Source organism: Argopecten irradians, chromosome 6, assembly GCF_041381155.1.
Source record: "Argopecten irradians isolate NY chromosome 6, Ai_NY, whole genome shotgun sequence".
Lineage (NCBI taxonomy): Eukaryota > Metazoa > Mollusca > Bivalvia > Pectinida > Pectinidae > Argopecten > Argopecten irradians.
The window spans coordinates 9,869,114-9,894,072 of record NC_091139.1 but is presented as its reverse complement, the minus strand read 5'-3'; the positions used below and the strand labels follow the sequence as shown (position 1 = coordinate 9,894,072).

The following is a 24,959-nucleotide window of genomic DNA, read 5'->3' as shown; positions in this document are numbered from 1 at the left end:
AGATTTCTACCTATTCTGGTCTATTTAGATTTTTTTTTCTAAAAATCAACATAAAAAAATATTTTCTAAATCCACAACCTGAACTTCATATTCGACAAAAAACAAAGCCAACTATTTCGTACCACGGAAATCATTGGTTAATACGCGTTTTAACGGGCTGGAAGTGAACCAAAATGAAAAAAAAACCACCTTCATTACTAAGGCGAAAAAACATGTTGTTAGTGCTATTTTTGAGATGTTTTGCTACCATTTAACATAATTATTTGTTTTTTATTATTTGTTTTTAATATTTCTAATTTTCATGCGATGTTGTTTATTTTGGTGATCGTAAGTGTTTGCCGATTCAAAATCCTCATTTGCTGGAGGGATCTAATATTTTCTTCTTCATGATTCAAAGATAACCACATTTAACAACTTGGTAACAGGAAATATATTGACTATTCTAATAAATGTCCTTGATGGTCAATACATTAAGTCTTTGAAATGTGCACAAAGTTATGTTAGGCATATACGTCGTTTATATTCTACAGCGTTACGTGTATACAAATGTTGTACTTTTTTCTGACTGTACAAAAATGTTAGTCAGATTATTTTTTGCATGCTCGACGGCATGCAAGCATGCACGGGCGCTACGCCACTGCAATCGATTTCTTGTTCACGGAAATATATATGAGATCTTAGAAAGTATACGTAAAAATAAAATTATACTATCTAAATCTCTGGTATCAACTATAGCTTGTGTTAGAACTGAACTACGACAGATTAAAAACCTAAATTGTGTTAGTCTAAATTTCAATTAGAATTTACTGGGAAAATTTTAATAATGTGGAATCAAGGATTGATAAATTCTTGGTGGAATCAATAGTTATTATACCAATGTTGTGTCACTGGCGTTTGGCTCTTTTTAAACATTTTTCTCTCTATATGTAATATACTGTATCGACACAGTATTACGTGTATATAAAGAGAGAGATTGAGAAAAAAGTCTATAGAGTCAAACGCCTGTGGTGGAAAAATGAACGGCAATTAATTAATTGTTACGTTGACACAACTTTCAAATCGAACCTAACCTCCTTATTTTTTCGCTTTTTTCTGTATAAAATTGTTTTTCAATCAGAACAGATACTATAGACGTGTCAATGGTTGTTACATATCGTGTTATGTTATGTTAAAACGCGGTTAACTTCGTTGTTGCCGCGCTGTGTTCAAAACAGGTGCTTTTTCGTGCAACCGCCAGTAGATGGCGCCACGATAGTGACGTCATTGACATGCGCTGAAACTGTATACAGCTGCCAAAATAACCTCCATTGTGGCGGGAAACACACGAGGCGTTTGACAGAAAACGCGAAGTCTCCGTCAGTGACACGCGGATTTGTAGCGGTGACAAGCGCTGAGCGGGGTTACAGAATACAGTTGGCAAATAATTATTTGTTGACGACATCATAGATTCATGGAAACTCTGTGATATTTCTGTACTTTGCTGTTCGCTCGGTCATTTTGGTGAATATTCTGTGACCACGTGCACAGCTGGCATAACACGAGGTTGCTTGTCAAACGGTTTTATTGAAGAATTTTAGTGGCACTTTTAAAAGAAGATCATGGGTGACTGGGATGATGAGCCGTCCACTGAAGTAAGTGATAGTGTGTCGAGTTAATCGGACTTGGGTCAGTGACCTACTTTCAGTTTTGGCCGGAGAAAGTTAGTGGACCGTAACTCCCAGTCGGCCATTGTAAACAGGGACAGCCAGACAAAAAATCGCAAATGCAAACATTTCCGTCACTCAGTAAACACAGTCATAATAAGAAAACCGCAGAAATGCAATCAGTTTTGAATGAGATTATGGCAATATCGCAGGCCCAACTCATTCAAAATTTAAATTGTGAAAGCGTAGTTCAGTCAAAGGCACGTGTTTCGATGGAGAAGTTTGGGATTCTGGATTTTTTTGTTCTTCTCCCTAACAGCATCATAACAATGTGCGCTTTTAACTTAACCAATTTATTAGGCTTTTAAAAACAAACCTTGGGATATTTGTAGACTTTGTCAATCTTAGGAAAAAATTAAAAAAAGTTTTATTTTAGCCAAATAAATTTTGGGAGTTTTTTTCTTACATTTTCCATCTCGTGCTGAAAAAATGCTGTACTATAGGCCTAGGCCTAGCAACACAATAATGTTCTCAAAACTGTAACCTGTGTTTTTCGAAACGAGTAATTTTTACATGAAAGAATGAAAAATTTGAATGTTTGAACCAAAAGAGACCTTGAATAAAATGGATGTTGAAAATTCCAGACTCTGAAATGTGTCTGAATTATACTGTAAAAACGTTGAAACGAGATTGCATGTTTATTAGGGATTTGTGATGCACTGAACCTATTAATTAATCACCCCCAATATTAGAATATCACCACATTAATCATAATCATAAGGCACTATTTGTAAGTGATTATGTGTCCGACGGAAATCTCACCAAAATTTTGCCAATTCCTTGAAAAAGCAATTTATGCCCAACCCTTTTAAATTAAGTCGGTTGACTGATTTTCTTACTCCATAATTTCAGAGGCCTGAACTTTTTGAAATGGGGAAACACTGCATTCCATCTTTTTTGAAACAAGTATATTTTTGAGAGTTTTTAGAGAATTTGGGGAAAACAATTTATATAATTTGGAAAATATAGCCAAATTTCTCTAGGGGAACGGGCCTTTATTCGGTCCCAAGTGTACCTAAAAAAAAAAGTAATGTGCATGATGACGATATAATCAGAAAGATAAATTATATGTTTCTGATATAATGTAGTAATACAATTTCTTGATTTTTAAAACATTCTCATAATGGAGAATAAAGAAAAAGATGGAAATTAATCAATGAATATATATGTAATGGAGTTTTATTAGAAATATAATAATTGTATATGTGACTATTGAAAAAATGATAATGACATTAAAATATATTTTAAGAAGGGAAGATATATTTAAAGAATTGGCATGTTAGGAATATGTTGCTTTAATATTAATAAGAGTTGCTTCCCTTGATATGGGGAATTTTGTGACCTTCCGAGTGAGCTAAAAATAACTGCATGTTGATAAAGAGTCTCTAGGCATGCCGTCATTTCCTCTTGTTACTCAGCAGAAGATGGCTGCCAGAAGGGTAGGTGTGCACTGTAACAATACCACTTACTATTACTGGAATAGTTGACTCTGGTAGTGTGTGGTAGATTTGAGCTTGTCATAATCAAAATTATTTTGTTTTACAGGGTAGAGGCAGAGGATTTGGTAAAGGAGGGTAAGTACACGTTACTGATGTGAACATTTTTTTTTTTACTGAGCTGCTTTAGGATAGCATAGTAGAAATTGCTGTTTAATCTAATGAATAGAACACAAATGTAAAAATATATAGAATTAGCTTTGAATGCGACACTGACAATACTGCTGAAAGACTAAATGTTTTCTTATTGACCTTTCCAGCAGTGTGTTATTGATGTGACTTGTTGTAGTTGCATTGGATACACAGGTGCGTGGAATTACTTTGAAATATACCTGTCCGTCGGCCAAGTACTTCAATTAAAATCTAGACTACTTGTCTGAATGACATTTTCACTTGCCCAAAATAAAATCTACTTGTCTGAATGACATTTTCACTTGCCCACGATATTTGTCAGAGAAATAAATACAAGAACGTGACTATATAATATGTTATCATGTACTGTTTAGATGTATTCAGTTGATGTCAGAATTGTATCGATACTGATTCGGGATAACATGACTAACAGACAGTTTTAGAAGAAGACCAATATAGAATTTTAATTACAAAATAACTTTTTATTGAAATGTAAAAAAGACATCTTGTAATTATATATATATAAAAGGTCAATATTTTAACTTACTTTCCGGTGTAGTCGATAATGGAAGTCTGGGATTTCCAAGAATGATGCAGAAAGCGAAAGCTTATCATTGTTTTGTCGTATTTCTAAGAAACCTTTACGAAAGTCAGGCTTATATGAATTTAGCGAGGAATGTCGATGAGACACTTATTGTATTATAATTAAGGTCTAGCTCATAGTTGATATCAGAAGTTTTTACTCGTCCCAAGGATAAACCGTCTGTCAACATTCACTCGTCCGATGGCCAAATCCACTGGTCTTGACGAGCGGACAAGTACATTTCTCCAGCCCCGATACATATAATTTATTCATTTTTCATAATTTTAATTTTTATGGCAAGCACCTGTTTCATGTCCTTATTTTTTAGCTGGTAATTTATTTGAAATCTGAAAAAGTTTTTAGGGGGGAGGGGGGGAATCGTGGATCATTATACTTTATATCTTTCTGTTTTGGCAAGGTAGTCTATTATTTCAGTAAATGTTTCAATTTATCTTTGTATGAATTTTAAGTCTAAATAATTTGATTTCAGCTTTGGAGACGCAGGATCTACAGGTATGTCCCTAATTGATTAATTAAGAAAGAAGACTTGATTGATAACATGTTGAAAATGAAATGAATTGTGATGTTAGGACAAAGATGTTTATTGTTTAAACTTGTATGGTCTGTGACTTGCTGTATTTTTGGCATAGAAAAAGTATTTAAAGTGTTTTACATATTTTTCTCCGCCTCTCAAAGTTTTGAACTTTCCATATTTACCAACTTTTGTAAAATTTGTATTCGCAGAGTTTTAAAACAATTAGATTTAAATATTGATTTTTAATGTGTACACATTTTAAATAGCTCGGAAGTCTCCGAACTGTTCCCATCTGTATGGATATTGCCGATATTAGCCACGTGATACAACTCGGGAGGTTCCGATCTGTACGGGTATCGCCAATGTTGGTCACGTGATGCAATTCGTTTTTCCGATTATTAGCCGAAAGTTTGAAATATGGCGTTGACTGGCGGTTCATTCATTTACCTCTATTTCAATTCAATATTGGTGCTTTTATGGATTTGAACCATCATTTATAAGCATCCATATTCACACAATGTATCTTTTATGACAGTTTGTGATGGTGAAAATTACCAAAAATACAACTTTAAGTTCTATCCAATAAATACTGTAATGAGACCATTCCCAATCTATTGGAAATTTACCCATATTTGCACGGTATTAGTCTTTAGTCTAATGCGTTGCTCTAGAGTCTTGCTTTCTCACTAAATAATTGCTTCATTATCCCCCGCCCAACGAAGTACCTTTTGCTATTTTTAGGTTTTCATTTTTTGCACTTTTTCCGTTACCATGGAAACATTGCTGAAAATATCATGGTAAATGGTAAATGTCACTTTGCAAAACTCCACCCATCTTTGTGTATATAGTCTAATATAAATGTCAAGGCTGTATACCTGATTCAACAATTGCAGCCCCGCTCTACTTGAATTATACTCCATCTTTCTTTAGCTCAACTTCCCTTTTCCTGTTTTTTTTCATACACATAAGTCTCCACAATCAAACTTACTTCAGCTTTGATATCTCCATTGGCGGGGGATCTGAATGACTATGTCCTTGTTATCAAAGGTACTGATTGTACATCCAGACAACTGGCTATAGGTTAATAACATAAAAACCAATATGTGTGATTTTTCTTGCTTAGAACCTGTAGTTAATAAATAACTTTTGTTTTGAGTTTTAATCAGAGGTAGTCAGGAATGAAGAATCCAATTTTGAATAGACATTCTTATAGAACTAAGCTTTCATTTTGACGATGATCGCTAATTTTATGCTGACATCTCGACCAATGAGTGGTGGTTGATAATTCTGTTATGCTGTCTTTTCCCAGGAGTGACCAAGGGTTTAGGAAGAGGTGTGTTGCGGGCTGGTTTCTCAACTGAAGTAAATGGCACAAGCAATGGGGACAGTGGGTTATCGGGAGGATTCTCAAACATGTCCGTCTCCAAGCCAGGCTTCGGAGAATCAAAAAGCAATGGTGGCTTTGGCAGTGGAGGGAACAGTGGCGGCTTCGGAAGTGGTGGCAACAGCGGAGGATTCGGTAGTAAAGGTGGTGGCTTTGGAAGTGGTGGCAATAGCGGTGGATTCGGTAGTAAAGGTGGTGGATTCGGTTCCAAAGCACAAAATGGAGGTTAGTACATTTTAAGTAGAATAAAAAGACTATGAATGACTTTCATATTGATTATAATTACAAATATATAACCATGACAACATTTTGCTGGGTATAATTGCTTCAATCTGGAAGCGTTGCCATGTTTTGGTGCATGGCATATATGGCATATATTATATAATTACAAATAACGAAGGAAACTTATCTCCCTTAATTATCTTAATTTTTTGTTTGTTTTTTTCCCTGTGCAGATGGAGATTCCAATGGAATGACAAACGGAAAAGGTGGTGGTTTTGGCCGTGGTGGAGGCGGTGGTGGTGGTGGTGGTAAGTTGGATTTTGTGTAATGCTTTGCATTCAAATTATTTCTGCTAATTTGGCATTCAGATGGAAGAAACTTTCATTAAATTTCTGCTCAGAAACATGGCATGCTGTTGGTAATTGAAATCCTATGCCTTGTATACTGGGTAAAAAACTTGACTTATTTCTACTTTCAAAATCATCAATTCAATTTCTCTGTTTGTGAGGTTATGTTTAAATAGAGTTTTAATGTCTTTCAGGTTTTGGTTCTGATCGGCCGCCACGGTATGTAGCAATTTCTGTCCCAGTTGCATGTATTATATAATTATTTGGAAGCAAAATTTAGAAATGCCCTAGATTTTTTAATTGATTTGTTACTAAATTGTATATCATGTTATGGTTGTCATTGTTTACTGTGCACAAGATGTGTTAATCCAAATCAATGTCTTTTCTGTTTAGGTTCATAAAAGTATTCACCGATATTCTTTATTAAGTATCAAACTATCTTCCCATGGTATCTATGATCTATAAAGATGCCAGAACTTTGCAGACAATCATTTCATAATGCGTAGTTTAATGCTTATATTTACATTGTCAACTCATTTTAGGGTCTCTGTATTAACATTGTTTAAGCTAGACCAGGAAAACTGTTTATCAACGACGATTTAATCCACAAGATGGAACAGCCGTTTTGGTGATCGGTTGATGTCAACATTAGTGACGTCATAATGGTCATGTTTTGGGTGTCAGTTATACTGTCATATACTTCACTTTTGCCTTGGTTAGTTTATATAGTAGTTTATATGGTTAGTTGTATATATATATGTGTAACTTTGCCAAAATTAAGTGTGTATTGCATTACTATGTACAAAATTATTCCAACATTGCTTATTACATTTTCAGTGGAGGTGGTTTTGGAGGTATGTATTATCCCTTGAGATATCTTACGTACACAATGCCTGTAGCTGTATAATTGTATTTAGAATAGTTATCCGTCATTTTTGTAGTGCATACTATCATAGTTATTTGCCTTGCAGTTGGGTATTGATTGTGTCATCAATACCTTACAACGTAAAACTCCCAACCATTAAAAATAAGTCATGTGCTTGCAAACATGAATCACAATCGAAACCTATCCACAAGGGCAGTAACTGCAAATATTGTACAAAACATCATTGATTCCATGATATAACAAAGCTTGAAAATAATACTTTTATTTAATCAATTTCTATACTTGTATATATATATATACTAGTCTTGCAGTGGTTACTCTGCTTCAGTGACACATCTAATGCTTCCAGGGTTTGTACAGTTTTGGAAAAGATTTTAAATTTAATATATAGCCCAAAATTTCCCTCATTCTGATGAACATGGAAAAGATAGTGCTTTTTTCAATATGAAAAAAAGTACCCCAAATATTATTTAGAAATTTAATTTTCAAAGTTTTGGAAGAATTGATACTAAATTGGTGGTTAGCGAGACTGAAAACAATAATCTCATTGCACATGGTTACTGCTTCTGTATGATAATCACCAACAGCTAATGGATTTGTACTTGTAGCATCGGTAATTTAGTCATTGATAATTAGTATTCACTTGTAGTAAATTCATATGGTCATGAATTTGGAAATTTTAGCTCCTAAAAAAGTCCTGAAAAAAGCCTTAATTTATAACTGTACAAACTCTTTGCTTCACCTGTGTATGTTTCTTGTATCATCACATATTCTTTGTCTAGATATTCTCATGCTTCTACCCGAGCTTTGTAGACATCCTGCCTTACTTACAGGTGGTGGGGGAGGTGGCAGCTCTAGTGGGTGTCATAAATGTGGTGAAGAAGGCCACTTTGCAAGAGAATGTCCGACTGGTGGTAATTTCTTTTTATATAATAGATATTAGGGGAAAAATGCATTTAAATTTCTACTTGTCGTATTAATTGATATATTGTAGATTTAGAACATCTTAATAACGCCTTGTATCTTATCTTTATTTTGGATTGGGGGAATTAGCATTTTATAAAGTGGCCTGTCATTTGATGTAGGGATAATTATTTGTGAATGGAATACAAGAGGAAATGCAAGTTATCTGAAAGTGATAGCTCTGTTCATTTCTGATTTATAATTGGAATATAAAGCAAAGCTACTTGAAACAATACAAACTCTTGCTTACAGTTATGCATGCTGCTTGTAGCATTTGTAATTGTACTGTAGTTGGAGTGTGAAAAATTTGATTGGGGGGGGGGGTAATAGCATAATGCTTTGTGTTCTTTCATATGAGTGAATCTAATTAGATTTTACCATATTGGGTTCCTTTGAAAATATTCAGGGAAGTTAGGTTGTATTGCATATGTCATAATTGACTTGTCCTTAACTTTTAAAAGGTGGTGGTGGTGGTGGTGACCGGGCTTGTTTCAAATGTGGAGAACAAGGCCACATGTCAAGAGAATGTCCCAAAGGTATCTTTAATAATTGTGGTTTTAGATAAAAGGTAAAACAATGTGTTTTGGGTAATATTATTGAAAAAGTTGGCATAAGGAGGGATTGCTTCTAAATGCAGCACTTGTCCCTGTGAGGTAGACTTTGGGGTCTATCCTCTCGCTGAGACACCTTAGTCTATAGAAGTGGTAGTTTCTGCTCCTGCTTAGTGCAGAGTGTGGTTCACCTGTTGTCAGTACAATGTGACTGTATGGAGGGTGTTTTCTTTGTCTAAATATTTTCATCTGACATTATGCCTTATAAGTGGCCACTACCGTATTTCACCGCAAATAAGACCCCCCTCCCAGAGAAGAAATAAAGGTCAAAAGTGGTGGGGGGTCTTATTTGCGGACAACCCGCCTGATAACATCGATCTATGAGGTCGCCATCTTGGATTTTTTAATGTCCTGTCATCGTTGTAACAGTCGTATGACAGATGGGTAATAGCAAGATGTTCAAGTATTTATAATAATAATGAAGACGTATGAGTAAAATTAAATCAAATATTATGACAAATTAAAATTTAATTTGTTAAACAATATTAGGGCAGTTGTAAGTCTGAAAGGAAACGCACAATTTTGCAAGAGTCGCGCGCGGACATTCACCAATGAATCAAAACGAAGAAACAGCATTATAAGCAATGTCATTTTAATCTAGAAGTTTTAATAATCGTATTGTTATTTTAAAATATTCAAATTAGGTTATTGTTTACGATCACAACTACATCTCCGTCTTAGTAAACACGTTATTAAGTGAATCAATCGCCGTTAATCGGAAGGACGATCGCCGTTCAGACTCAGGCCTATTTAAAATTCACTGCAAACGTTTACATATCAAATTTGTTCATAGACAGAAGAATTTACGTACATTTGTCTCAGTCAAATGAGCAAACGATCGTGATTTAACTTCAACGTGCCGACATGCACTGATGCAGTTGTTTGTAACATCGTACACACATGTGTAGGAAAATGGCGCCGGGTTGAAGCCATACTTTCACATTTTCACACCGGGTCGTGTTTGGGAATTTGATCGGTATTGCTATTGATACGACGATAGTTTTTGATAATATTTCAGATATTAATCCAAGTATTAACTGCATTAAAACATCGTAGCAAGTATTTTTGTATCCAGAGTAAAATACAAAACTTTGCGGCTAATCATATCATACTGACTGCGTAAACAAAACATGGCGGCCGAAAAGTAAAGCATGGTTTCTCCAACTGATCGTGAACTACAGGTACGTTACGTTCACAAATAAACATATTTGAAACTGTAAATGCCTTAAGTAGATGTTTTAGGTACTGATTGTATTAAGTTAGAATCCACGAGTGCAGAAACGATCTGCATCAATGACGAATATCTTTGCCGATGCATGTAAAAAATGACAAGCCGTACGAACACTAAAACGTGTTGAAGTGTTCATGGAAACAAATATCGGCGTATTTTGTTGAAAATAGCCTCCGATTAAATATAAGCACTGTTCACATTTCGTAGTTATTGATAATTAAATCAAATCACCCGTGAATTAACTTGAATTAAATGACAAAAATAACAAGCACACAAACAGTTCTTTACTACGTGATTTTTCTATGCCGATAAAATAAACAAAAAAAGTTCCGATACAAATGCCGATAAAATAAACAAAAAAAGTTCCGATACAAAGTCATTTTGGTGATATTTTTAATTACTCCATTGCTCAAATCCATCATCCAGTAAACTGAAAAATAGGTGGGGGGGTCTTATTTGCAGACATCCCCCCTAAGTCTGAAAATGTGTCAAAATAGGTGGGGGGTCTTATTTGCGGGAGGGGTCTTATTTGCGGTGAAATACGGTACCTTTTGAGCTGAAGGATAATTATCTGTGAATACAAGGGGAAATGCAAGTTATTTGAAAATGATAGCTCTGTTCATGTAGGATTTACTAAAGTATTGAGCAAAGCTTCTTGAAGCAATACAAACTGGGTTATGTATGCTGCTTGAATACATATAATTTTATGCATTTTTAGCCCACCATCAGGCAAAAAAATGTATGTTTCAGGTACCCCTACCTTCCCTAGTTTTTACCTCCGACCCTACCTATTTTATCACACTTTTTCAAAACAAAAATTTAGTGTGTGAAGTTTTCAATTTTGATTTTACCCTTGCTTTAAGTTTATCAAGATAAAGTTTAATTATGGTAATGATAAATAAAAGACTTCTAGCTAACCTTAAGCCTGAAAGACAAATTACTTCGTAATAAAGCAATTCAACCCCTCCCCCACCCCTCCTAAAAAAAAAAAAAAAAAAATAAATTCCCGACCGACCTACCCTTCTTTTTTTTTTTCAGTCCTGTAACCTGAAACATGCATATAAATTTTTTTGGCCTCATCAGATGGTGGGCTATTCAAATCGCCTGTCATCCGTCCGTCCGTTAACAATTTTTGTTACCACTATTTCTCAGAAAGTACAGAAGGGATCTGTCTCAAATTTCATATGTAGATTCCCTTCCCTTACCGTATTTCACCGCAAATAAGACCCCTCCCGCAAATAAGACCCCCCACCTATTTTGACACATTTTCAGACTTAGGGGGGATGTCTGCAAATAAGACCCCCCACCTATTTTTCAGTTTACTGGATGATGGATTTGAGCAATAGAGTAATTAAAGATATCACCAAAATGATTTTGTATCGGAACTTCTTTTTGTTTGTTTTATCGGCATAGAAAAATCACGTAGTAAACAACTGTTTGTGTGCTTGTTATTTTTGTCATTTAATTCAAGTTAATTCACGGGTGATTTGATTTAATTTAATTATCAATAAATAAGAATTGTGAACAGTGCTCATATTTAATTGGAGGCTATTTTCAGCTAAATACGCCGATATATGTTTCTATGAACACTTCCTATCGGCATGGTCAACACGTTTTAGTGTTCGTACGGCTTGTCATTTTTTACATGAATCGGCAAAGATATTCGTCATTGATGCAGATCGTTTCTGCAGTCGTGGATTCTAACTCAATACAATCATTACCTAAAATATCTACTTAAGGCATTTACAGTTTTAAATATGTTTATTTGTGAACGTAACGTACCTGTAGTTCACGATCAGTTGGAGAAACCATGCTTTACTTTTCGGCCGCCATGTTTTGTTTACGCAGTCAGTATAATATGATTAGCCGCAAAGTTTCGTATTTTACTCTGGATACAAAAATACTTGCTACGATGTTTTAATGCAGTTAATACTTGGATTAAGATCTGAAATATTATCAAACTATCGTCGTATCAATAGCAATACCGATCAAATTCCCAAACACGACGCGGTGTGAAAATGTGAAAGTATGGCTTCAACCCGGGGCCATTTTCCTACACATGTGCGTAACGATGTTACAAACAACTGCATCAGTGCATGATGTCGGCACGTTGAAGTTAAATCACGATCGTTTGCTCATTTGGCTGAGAAGAATGTACGTAAATTCTTCTGTTTATGAACAAATTTGATATGTAAACGTTTGCAGTGAATTTTAAATAGGCCTGAGTCTGAACGGCGATCGTCCTTCCGATTCACGTGTTTACTAAGACAGAGATGTAGTTGTGATCGTAAACAATAACCTAATTTGAATATTTTTAAATAACTATACGATTATTAAAACTTCTGGATTAAAGTGACATTGCTTATGATGCTGTTTCTTCGTTTTGATTCATTGGTGAATGTCCGCGTGACTCTTGCAAAAATGTGCGTTTCCCTTTCAGACTTACGTTACAACTGCCCTAGTATTGTTTATATTTTAATTTGTCATAACATTTGATTTAATTTTACTCACACGTCTTCATTTTTATTATTGATACTTGAACATCTTGCTATTACCCATCTGTCATATGACAGATACAACAATGACAGGACATTAAAAAATCCAAGATGGCGACCTCATAGATCGATGTTATCAGGCGGGTTGTCCGCAAATAAGACCCCCCACCACTTTTGACCTTTATTTCTTCTCTGGGAGGGGGGTCTTATTTGCGGTGAAATAAGGTAGGTCCCTAGTTACGCATATTACTTATTGGGACTGATAGCTGTTAATAGGACGTTAATTAATCAAACAAACAAACAAACAAAATCGGTCAAAAAGATGGCCAATGGGATTTTTCTCAAATTTCATATGTATGTTCCCCTAGAACCTTAGTTGTGCATATTGCATTTTGGAACTGATCGGTCAACAAGATGGCCGCCAGGCAGCCATCTTGGATTTCGATATTCAAAGTTTGTTATCACTATTTCTCAGAAAGAACAGAAGGGATCTTTCTCAAATTTCATATGTCGGTTCCCCTAGGGCCCTAGTTGTGCATATTGCATTTTGGGACTGATCAGTCAACAAGATGGCAGACAGGCCGCCATCTTGGATTTTGATAGTTAAAGTTTGTTACTACTATTTCTCAGAAAGTACTGAAGGGATCTGTCTCAAATTTCATATTTCCCCTAGGATCTTCGTTGTGCATGATGCATGTTAATTGACTTAGGATCTTCGTTGTGCATGATGCATGTTAATTGACTTGTCCCTTATCTTTTAAAAGGTGGTGGTGGTGGTGGTGACCGGGCTTGTTTCAAATGTGGAGAACAAGGCCACATGTCAAGAGAATGTCCCAAAGGTATCTTTAATAATTATGGTTTTTGGTAAAACACTGTCATTGGAAATATTGAGAAAAAGTTGTGCAAGGAGGAATTGCTTCTAAATTGAAAACTTAATCCTGTGTGGTAGGCTTTTGTCGTAATATATGTATGTACACCTGTTTCGGAGGATGATTTCATATAGGCTTGTGGGTATACATCTGCGAGTTATTTGGTAATTTTTTGTTACATTTTTTAACGTGGAGCCTTATAGATGCATATTGACAAATTGTACTGGAAATTAAAGTTTTAGGAAGTAGTTAGCGAGCACTAATGTCTAACAAAGGACTTATTTTTGGTTTGTATTTACTTGTATTACTACAATGTTGAAGCAAATGAAATCTATTTTTAGTATGTTAATAGACAACCAGTATATTTCTTCTAAAGTATCAGTAATGGTATCATTAGAATACCTGTATTATGTCATTGATGTCAGAATTTTGGTGTTTTAAAACGTCAAAATGTGCTGATTAAATGTTGGTGTTTTCTTGTGTTTTATGAAATTTGCACATATCTCTGATCTGAATGAAAGATAAAAAATTCTTTAAATTTATCGGTTTCATCTATCCTTTTGTCACAAAGATCTCTCAATAATGATTAACTGATATGACTTGATTGGAAGCCATATTAATAATTGAAAACATTACCTTTATACGTTTTCACAAAAGAACGAAAAGCTTGCGCAGGTATTGTTTTTCCGGGTGACTGAACATGTTAACATAACAAGATTAAGGTACAAGTTCACATAAATGGTCAATAGTGTGTAGGTGTATTGATTTTAGTATTGGTCAATATTGTGTAGGTGTTTTGATTTTAGTATTGGTCAATATTGTGTAGGTGTTTTGATTTTAGTATACAAACCAATGGATAAGTAGTCAAATTTTGGTGTGTAAAATATGGCAGTTTCGTGCCAAATAGGCCAAAATATGTCAATTTACAGAATCATTTATGTGAAAAGTGTCAATGATGAGGACCAAACCTTTGAAAATAAATGTACATCAGGAAACAGCACGTGACTATTTGTTCACAATAGAGCACATTCTATTACACCGTTTATATAAAATTCAACAATTTAATAAATTTCTGATTTGTCATTTTCAAAGTTTTTGAAGAATCAATTCTGAATTGATGATTAGAGATATTGAAAACAAGAATTTCATTGCTCATGGTTACTGCCTCTATATAATACATATATGCCAACAGCTAATGGATTTGTACTTTAGCTTTGGTAATTTAGTCATTGATAATTGAAATTCACTTGTATGTTCGTAAATGCATATTGGCTAAAAAACATAATTTATAACTGTACAAACTCTTTGCTTCACCTGTGTATGTTTCTTGTATCATCACATATTCTTTGTCTAGATATTCTTATGCTTCTACCCGAGCTTTGTAGACATCCTGCCTTATTTACAGGTGGTGGGGGAGGTGGCAGCTCTAGTGGGTGTCATAAATGTGGCGAAGAAGGCCACTTTGCAAGAGAATGTCCGACTGGTGGTAAATTCTTTTTATATAATAGATATTGATTGAGGGAAAATGCATTTAAATTTCTACTTGTCTTATTGTTGATATATTGTATATTGAGAACATCTGAATAACACCTTGTATCATATTTTATTTGGGTGGGGGAAATTAGTATTTCATTAGTGGCCTGTCATTTAAGCCTAGGGATAATTATTGATGCATGAATGTAAGTGTAAGTTATCTGAAAATGATAGTCTTTGTTCATATATTATGTACTATTAATGTGCATCAGGAAAGAGCATGCGACTATCCTTTCACAATAGAGCTCTGTTTATTTTAAATTTATCACAGATAAATACTTTGATTTCTTCGACATGCTGTGTTTTTTCATGTCATGAGACTTATTTTTATGTACAAACATCAGGAAAATACTGTAAACATACTTAAATTAGCAGGAGTTTTATTTTCAGGCTGTCTTCAAAGCACTAATTCATGTACAGCACTAGAATAATGTAAAAAGGGTATTTCCATTACTGAACATCCAAATTACACTAATTCATATCATTGCTAATAAATCATACTGACTTTTTTTCACATTTGCACTAAAATTTGACTGTGCTTAAATTAGTATGTTTGCAGTATCAATACATGATAGAATTATGATATATACAAAGAAGCAAGGATTTTTGTTTGTTTGTATACTCTAGAGCCATTCTGTAATACATGAAGCATTATCAAATATGATTGTAGCAATTATATTGCAGAAAGCTTTATAGCATTATTTGATATACACCACATATATATATATTTACATTTTCACTGCAATGTAATTTTACCAAGTGCAGTTGGCATTCATCTGTCTATGAATTGCCATCCACTTATTATTATTGTGATGTCACCATTGTCGTGCCAAATATATTGGCTATGAATTCCAACCTTAAAGACTTCAAATGCTTATTGCTTAAATGCTTGTGCTAAGTAATAGTATGTCTAAATGTTTGTGTGTGTGTATTAGGTAGGGAAAATGCTTATTGCTTAAATGCGTTTGCTTAATATTATTGTTTAAATGTGTGTATTAGGAGGTGGTGGTGGAGGTGGCAGTGGTGACCGTGGATGTTTCAAATGTGGAGAACAAGGCCACTTTTCCAGAGAATGTCCAAATTCAGAGAAGTCGGGAATCCAACTAGGTAGTAAAATGAAGTGTCCTTTTGTTTTGCATGATGGAGAGAGCATTTTTGTTATTTTCTGTTAAGACCTCATTGAGAGTAGATTGTATGATTGTTGAAAATGTTGCACATTAAAGTTTCTCCAGTTAACTGACATGATTTGTTGACAAATAGACATTGTGAACTAAACTGGTCCAGTGATACATTGAATTTGATCACTTTCACAGACTTCAGGCTTGAATAGATGGATGAATTTACTTTTATTCAGATCCGGATCGTCCTGCACCCTACATCCCACCAGCACCTTCTGAGGATGAAACAGAGATCTTTGGAGGCATATTAAAGGGCATTAACTTTGACAAGTATGAGAAGATCCCAGTGGAGGTGACTGGGCGCGGAGCACCAGCCTCCATCAAGAGTTTTGATGAGGCTGGTATTTACGACGGCTTTATGACCAACCTTGTAAAATCTCATTATGAAAAGCCAACACCAGTACAGAAGTTTTCCATCCCCATCGTGATGTCCGGAAGAGACCTGATGGCCTGTGCTCAGACCGGTTCAGGAAAAACAGTAATTACCTGCTTAATATGTTCTGTTCCATTAAAACACATTACTAGTAGCAGTGTTTCAAAATTTAAGCACTCCTTAATACTATTACTTACAGGATGTGATTTATTAGCTTACTTCTTCATAACTAAATCAAATTTGACTGACAGTATCCCTGAGGTAGGGATTCAAAAGATAATCACTCAAGATATTGGACTAACAGTATCCCTATTAGGGGTTGGTAGAGGAGTCAAAATTGTTAAGATGGTTGATTTAACACCTGCCCATTATAATATATATATATATATATATATAATCAATAATTAGAAGGCGGCTATCATTCACCTCATTATAATTTGATCACTAACAATTTGTAGGCGGCTTTCCTTCTGCCTGTGCTGACTGGAATGATGAAAAATGGCCTTACAGGAAGTGCGTTTTCCGAAGTCCAAGAGCCACAAGCTCTGGTGGTGGCTCCAACAAGAGAACTGGCATTACAGATTTTTAACGATGCACGAAAATTCTCCCACGGAACCATGTTACGTCCAGTTGTGTTGTATGGAGGTACGTCTGTGGGATATCAACTGAAACAAGTGGAGAATGGTGCTCACATTGTGGTCGGTACACCTGGACGGTTGATCGACGTCATTGGTAAAGGAAAGGTAGGTAGCAGTAACTCGTTTACTGTTGTTACACAATGTTGATATGAAATGATGCCAACAATGATGAACTGCTTTGAATTAATCTGAAGATTTTACATTTATACAATAAGGGATTGGGGGGGGGGGGGGAGTTTAATGTTATACCATGTTCATCCAACATTGAAGACGCGCTATGTTTCCGAAATAAAAGATACATAAACTGAGGTTTAATTTGCTTGTTTAGCTTCTTGGTATAGTGATTGCCTACTACTGCGAGGTCATTAGAATGCCGCCAGGAAACACATGGCATTATGGGACTTTCATTGTTCAAGATGTGATGATAGGTGTAGTAATAATGACATTAATGCTAGTAACATTTGCAACTTTTCACAATTATTAAACTTTAATAGAAAAATGTAATAAATTGAATATTGTGTTTACTAATTTTCCTTCCCAGATAAGTCTGGCAAAGCTCAAATACCTAATCTTGGATGAAGCAGACAGAATGTTGGACATGGGATTCGGACCAGATATAAAAAAAATTGTACATGAACTTGGTACCCCAGAAAAAACAGAAAGACAAACACTCATGTTTAGTGCCACCTTTCCCGAGGAAATCCAGAAACTGGCTGGGGAATTCCTCAATGACTATTTGTTTTTAACTGTGGGACGTGTTGGTGGAGCTTGTTCTGATGTGTCCCAAAACTTTTTCCAAGTCGAACGGCAGCAAAAACGACAGAAACTGTGTGATATACTTTCAGAATCTGGTAAGAACACATCTAGGCATAATCCATGAAGATATGAAGATAAGGGATGCATTCTCTAAAACCATGGAGAAGTTTTCAGTTTAATAATTCAGGGAATTAAAACAAAATCATCATATGAAAGTATGCAATATGGATATAATGCAGTATTGTTTTCAAAATGTATAGTTGATATGCATTTCGATTTTCTAAAATTAAACATTTTGAACACTTTAAACACTTCATGAGGTCATATTATTCTTACCTGATTTGTGATACTCAAAATTCAATATAGGACAAATTTTTACTAGAACAGATTATCTGATGAATCTATACTATTGTCCACCTTGTCTTTATACGAAAAATTTGCATTTCAGGTGCAGACAAAACTCTAGTGTTCGTAGAACAGAAAAGGAATGCCGATTTCTTGGCATCCTACTTGTCAGAGTCGGGTTTCCCTACTACTAGTATACATGGGTATGTACTAAGCTCTGCTGAATCTTCAGTATCAAATCAATATAATGTCATTATGATTATAATTTCTGCTAATTTGTTTGCCTTGCCTAAATAATTTAACAGTCCTTGATAATAGTTGTTCTTATGGACATAACTTACTATACCTTAAATTGATTTGATTGTGAAAGTGTTAATTATAAGTAAGAAAATCACCAGCTTACACAAATGATCGAGGTACTAGCTAGGCTTATAGTCTATAGACAATCATAATTTTTCATAGGGATCGTCTTCAAAGAGAAAGAGAAGAAGCGTTGCGAGATTTCAAAATGGGCAAGGCTCCCATCTTGATTGCTACATCTGTAGCAGCCCGTGGCTTGGACATTCCGAATGTAAAACATGTAATAAACTACGACCTACCTCAGTCGATAGATGAATATGTACACAGAATAGGTCGGACTGGGCGGTGTGGCAATCTCGGCAAAGCCACCAGCTTCTACTCAGAAGACTCTGATGGCAGTCTTGCTAAACCACTCTTGAGGATCTTGGTGGATGTAAGTGACTTCATAGCAACTTTTTCTTGTATGATACTTAAAATGTATTGGTTTTGAAATGAAAATCATAAAATTTAATAGGTGTGAAAGGAAATTGGTTTACATGTAGTATAGATAAATTGTTCATAAAAGTGTTTAGTCATGCAAGTTGTGCTAAATGTTTGATTAAACAATTATTGTTAAAGTGAACAGTCGGGCAAGGATGGCTAAAGTCAGTAAAAATGATGTGAATGTATCAAGTAGTGCTGAAGGAATCTTTCTCAAATTTAATATGTAGGTTTACCTAGGGCCCTAGTTGTGCATATTGCATTTTTGGACCAATCTGTGAACAAGATGGCCGCCATCTGTAGGTTCCCCTAGGGCCCTAGTTGTGCATATTGCATTTTGGGACTAATCTGTCAACAAAATGGCCACCAGGTAGCCATCAAGGATTTTGATATTCTAAGTTTGTTATCGCTATTTCTCAGAAAGTATTGAATGGATCTTTCTCAAATTTCACATGTAGGTTCCCCTAGGGGTCTAGTTGTGCATATTGCATTTTGGGACCAATCGATCAACAAAATGGCCGCCAGGCAGCCATCTTGGATTTTGATAGTTGAGTTTGTTACTGCTATTTCTCAAAAGGTACTAAAGTGATCTGTCTCAAATTTTATGTGTAGTATGTTTGAAAAAGTTTAGTGTCAGACATAGATCAATCTTTGGTGGGTGCCAAAATCTCTTGTTCAGTGTTGTGGGCGATCTTGTCAGGGGAGGGGGGGGCAATCAGTCGGGCTCCCGATGCTTCTGCCAATTAAAAACTTACCTACTGCATCATGCATCAGTTACAGCCTACTACATCAGCTACCAGGCAACATGTCTATCGAGTGAATGAGCATTAACAGGTACACTTGCTGTAACGGCGCTGTAAATATATATGTTTATAATACAGGCTCAACAAAACGTACCAGATTGGTTAGAAGCTAGCAGTCAAAACAGTATGTCTTCAGGTTCCTACTCCGGCGGTGGCCGATTTGGAGGCAGAGACATCAGGAAGGACCAAGAGAGGGTAAGTGTATATAAATTGTTTTAGTCTATACAGAATAATGTTACATTGAAATTCAGAAATGTTTAATACTTCTACTGTTGATAGCATGAAGAACAGACTTATTTTCTTTAGTTGTGGTGAATGGGGAGGCAATGGTAAGACAATATGTACATAATAATGTGGGGTTGGGTGGGGGAAGGGGATGAGAGCATCAAGTAGAAATGTGATGTAATCAGATGATTACATATTGCCAATAGAAATAAAATGCTCAATAGCTTTGCAGAGAAGGGAGGGTTGTTTATATATCAACAAATATGGCTTTATTATAGCCGGTTTTTTGTTGAATTTCATGAATTGATATTGTTTTATCAGAAATTATGAATGTTTGATGATTTTCAGACAAGAGAACATGCTGGAAATGGTCAGAGTTCATACTCTGGATATGGCAGTGGGTTTGGAGGTCAGACAGCTAAAGTCGGAGGGGACGATGATGAGGAAGATTGGGACTGAAGGCCATCCTCGTTTGAATTGGCATTCACATATTAAACCCAGCCTCCAGCTATGCGGTACAAATATCCAGGCCATAGGTCAGAATATGAGAAACCTGATCTGTCCTAGTTTGCGTGGACTGTTCCAAGTAGAGTACTGATCGGAGAACCTGGACAACGTTGATACACAGTGGTAACCAGCAAAAAACATTCATAAGGGAGTAAGGAATCCCAGCGTTATATTTTTCTTTGTTGACTTTTCCATGTTAAAAAATTGTTTCCAAGCGTTGAAAAATTTAGATTAGGTACCTATTAAGTTTTTCGTCTGTTTATAAGGTGTACATTTTGTTTCTTACTGTTACTGGTTCCTGTGCGGCCACCGGTGGATAGAGAACCTTTCTTTTGTAGTCCAAAGTTCTCCCAATTCAGTCCTTCAAGCGGACTGGATTGCAATCGGTGGATCTAATGATTGAAGATTTGCTAAAAAAAAATCTTCAGCTTTTAGATTGGACGTGGGTCTTTGTACAAACTTAGTGCTGAGAAAGATACGTTGTGGATTTGAGCAGTAGTACTATTTGTACAATCTTAGTGCTGTGTTGTGGATTTGAACAGTATTTGCACAGTCTTGGCGCTGTATGTGGTGGCCATTTGGTTTTGTAACCTGAACAACCATTTACTGTTGGTAAGCTGGTTGAGTCTGCCAGTAATTATGTATTAATTGTCGAGTTAAATCCATCAATTTTCATTTTCATTTGCACTGAACCCATCTGTCAGTTCATCGACAATATTGTATTTGCTACAAAATTTCATTATGTTAATCGAGGGATCACAAAGCATTGAATGAACATTTTCATGGGGAATTCTACAATGAATAATGTCCTGTTTTCATGTAAAGTCAGATGTGTTTAGTTCAGGTGTACAATCAAGTTGCATTATGATTATTATTTGCCTGAAGTTGTGTTTGAAGAAATTCTACACACACAGTCGTTACAAGTTAGGCGACCTCTGGAGTAATTTAGGCAGTCAGCATTGCATAAAAAAGCCTTGCCTGTACATGAAAAATTCGTTAGAGCATGGTATGTCCAAATTGCCACAAGCTCTGCCAAACTGTTCACAGGAAATTTCCTGAATATTAGCAGCACAAATCATTTTGTGATGTGAGCAGTGTGCAATGTAGAATATTGAAGGGCATTATTTAATAGTACTTTGTTTGATGAGAGTGGTAAAACTATGTTCTTCCTGCTTTAGGTTGCTACTAAATGCTTCACATTGGTATGTCAAGTATATGCGACAGTTTTCATGGATAGCTGTAGAATTACTCTTTAAAAGAAGGAGAAGAATGTCATGAAACAGTGTCATCGTGCTGTCATGGTGATAGACGTGTAGTTGTATGGCACATTGGTGAATGGATAATAAAACTTTTCCTTTTGTGAAAGTACATTTAATGAAGTGAATACTTCATGTTACTTAGTCGCCAGTGTCAATACTTCGGTGTTTGCTTGAAATAGATGCAAGCAAGAAAGGCACAGAATATCAGAGTGTATCCGAAAGGAATATCCTGTATTTTATGTGATGACTTTTAGAGAGGCATAAAATAAATTGCCAGAAATCACAAATAACTTTTTATAACAAGTTTTTAGACAAGAAAATCTTTCAGCAAGTCTGACTCTTTTGTAAAAGGTTTAGAGCATTGTGCCTAATATTTCCATCTTTGGCTTCATTTTTGCCTTTGAATGCAAATGTCCCCTATCCATGGATTTTGTTTTTATTGCACTTGACCAATAGATTTTATATGCAATGTTCAGATAAAACCATGTGTTGCATCGTAGACCTATATCAATAGACCAATTTACTTCATTGTGCTACATACATTGTCCAAATTCAGTTTTTTAAACATTTTATTCTGCGATTGTGAGCAAAATCTCCGCGACTGTTAAGTTGGACGAGTCATTTCCAGAGTCCTCTGTGATTTGCTTGTTTTACTTGTGAAAATGTTGTGATGCTTATAACTGTGATTCCTCATCTGGTCATTGCCTACTCCACATTTTTTTTAGTTAAATCATTTTACATGCTGTACATTTAATAATAAAGAAACATGTTGTTATTTGGTAGTGTGGTTGATTTGTTGTCATTGGATTTACACTTGTGGAATACTGTATAGTGCGAGGGCCAAATTTTGCAGTTTTGTAAACGAAACTTATTCACGGGTGTTTTTCGCAGTACAATAAATTACTCTATTTTAATGTTAATATATTTTCTTTGTTATTAATTTTGAATTTAAAGTGAACAGTCTGGCAAGGATGGCTAAAGTCGGTAAAAATGGTGTGAATGTATCCAGTATAATTTCTTATGAAATGGAAAAATAAAATCTCTTGTTAAAATCTGTCTGCGTACGAAAAAATAAATTTAAAGTATGGGAATTCTAAAACGTCCTCCCGGCTCACTATGTCCGTGGTTACATTTCCACGCAGCCTCGCTTTCAATGCTTTCAACTTTTCTTTACTTTAATGGTCAGAACTGGGAAACTAAGCAGAACTTGACCGTCGTATTAATATTGAGAACTTTTGGAAGGCCAATGAAGGCATTTAAACTAGTTTTCTTTGCCCGACTATTCACTTTAATGGCTCGGAGCAGTACCATTTTGAATGATACACCGTAAACAAAACTCCCAATTTAGCCAATATAAACCACCTGCAAAATGTATACGCTATACAGTACTCCATGATATGAAATAGTGATAAAGAAGCGTTTGTTTCATGATTGCTGTGGGTAGAACAAGCAACAAATAAAGACGGTCAAAATGTGTTTTCAATATGGTGGCTATCTTTGATTTCAGATCGACCCAAAAAATATCAATACTATGCGGCTCTGTTGGGATATTTCTGGGCAAGTTTTGGTAAAATGACTCCCTTGTTACTACGAGTGCCATCTCGCTCATGCATACTGTCAGAGACCCCACTGTCACATTATTTAAAAATAATGTACTGACAAAGGATGATTACGAAATCATTCTATGGGGGTGCTAAGACCCTCTGGGATCTGCGAGATAGGTAGATCAAATTGTTTCTTGATAGGCAAGATATCTTGTAAACGATCTCATAATTGGTATGCAGACTGCATTTCTTTAACAACATCAAATGCATACTTTCATCAGACTTATATAAGAAATACAAACACGAGGTACCATACACAGTATTTACTCAAACAAATGAAGTGCAACAACATCAAACTGGACTAACAATGATAATACTGTCAAAGTGAGCTTTGTTATACAGGAGTTGTAACACTTTCTGGAGTACAAATTCATGATCTCGATCATTCACTGCATGATGTCAAGTTCGGTAACAAAAAGAATGGCGATAGCCATAAGCCTGAGAACTATAGGAACACTTGCCCTATAGGGACCATTTTCGTTATGTATGACAGAATTATGAACCTGGTGCTTTTATGTTGTTTTGAGATGAAGCCTTCTGACGCTTTGCCAGTTTGAACTTGTCAGGATATATAAATTTGAAATACATTTTGTAACTTATTTTACGAATGAAATTGATCGTTCCACATAAACGAAAACAGCCCAGTTGCAAGTACTTTGTTTATAGGCCAGTTTTTCTCCGAGAACTCTGGTTTCTCTCCACAACCCGAAAAACTGACCTGTGTTGGTATAAAATATAATTTGCGTTGGCATCTTTACAATGAAGTACATGTTTTCTTTGAAGCGGGTAAAAAAACCTGGTCACGCTCCTGATTACCATAATATACTAAATGACTACAAAAATGTATACTCTGTATATGAAAACAAATTTATACTTTAAGGGTGCAACACAAAATAAATTGATAAAGGGGAAAACTTAATACTATCACAGGCAATATATTTCACAGTATATATATACATTATGCAAGCTTTCTTGCAGTGGACACACACGTAAATATAATTGATATCACAGCTGATATATTGCAGTAGCAATTAAAAATAAATGTTTAAAAAACATGAACAACAAATTAAATCAAGCAGTCTGTCCATGATAATATATACCACGACTGAGCTTTAAGCTCTAAATAACCTCAGCAACGGACCCTGAGGACCACAAAATTCTATCATAATGCCACCTCCAAAATAAATACGGTAGTAGTTCTTCCAAACCCCAAAATAAAATTTCTCCAAATTGGAGTAATTTCCCCAGGCAAAAATAGTTCTATAATACTGCTGGATTGGTGTAATCACTATTCTCATGATTACAGTGTATAAATAATTATCCCCCCTGTCAAGTTATACTGACCATGACTCAGACCTGTGGTAGTGACCACCTCTGTATAAAGACCACCTCCTTGATAAGACCGCTTTCTTAGTGTCCTAAATGGTCAATATCAACACGATTTATATAACAACCACTTGGCTATAGACCCATTTATCTTTATGCCTTCGGTGGTCTTTAT

The 24,959-nt window shown here is 35.4% G+C and overlaps 1 protein-coding gene across 19 annotated transcripts; it reads left to right on the top strand.

The window, feature by feature from the left end:
• The first annotated feature begins 1,293 nt into the window (after nt 1–1,293).
• LOC138324933 (probable ATP-dependent RNA helicase DDX4) lies at nt 1,294–22,634 on the top strand. 19 transcript variants are annotated; one of them, XM_069270193.1, is made up of 19 exons: nt 1,294–1,631; nt 3,249–3,277; nt 4,405–4,427; nt 5,759–6,058; nt 6,289–6,363; nt 6,597–6,621; nt 7,240–7,256; nt 8,122–8,202; nt 8,713–8,789; nt 13,352–13,427; nt 14,863–14,943; nt 15,990–16,097; nt 16,345–16,646; nt 17,000–17,284; nt 17,721–18,030; nt 18,384–18,483; nt 18,743–19,013; nt 19,942–20,058; nt 20,437–22,634. In XM_069270193.1, exons 1-19 carry the CDS (start codon nt 1,599–1,601, stop codon nt 20,545–20,547), a joined length of 2,421 nt encoding a protein of 806 aa, XP_069126294.1. In that variant the 5' UTR covers nt 1,294–1,598; the 3' UTR covers nt 20,548–22,634. The 19 variants fall into 19 exon arrangements, with proteins under 19 accessions (XP_069126294.1, XP_069126293.1, XP_069126291.1 ...); XM_069270192.1 differs by lacking the exon at nt 1,294–1,631 and adding an exon at nt 3,065–3,142 and having other exon boundaries at nt 6,289–6,354; XM_069270190.1 differs by lacking the exon at nt 1,294–1,631 and adding an exon at nt 3,065–3,142 and having other exon boundaries at nt 6,289–6,360.
• Nucleotides 22,635–24,959: the final 2,325 nt, after the last annotated feature.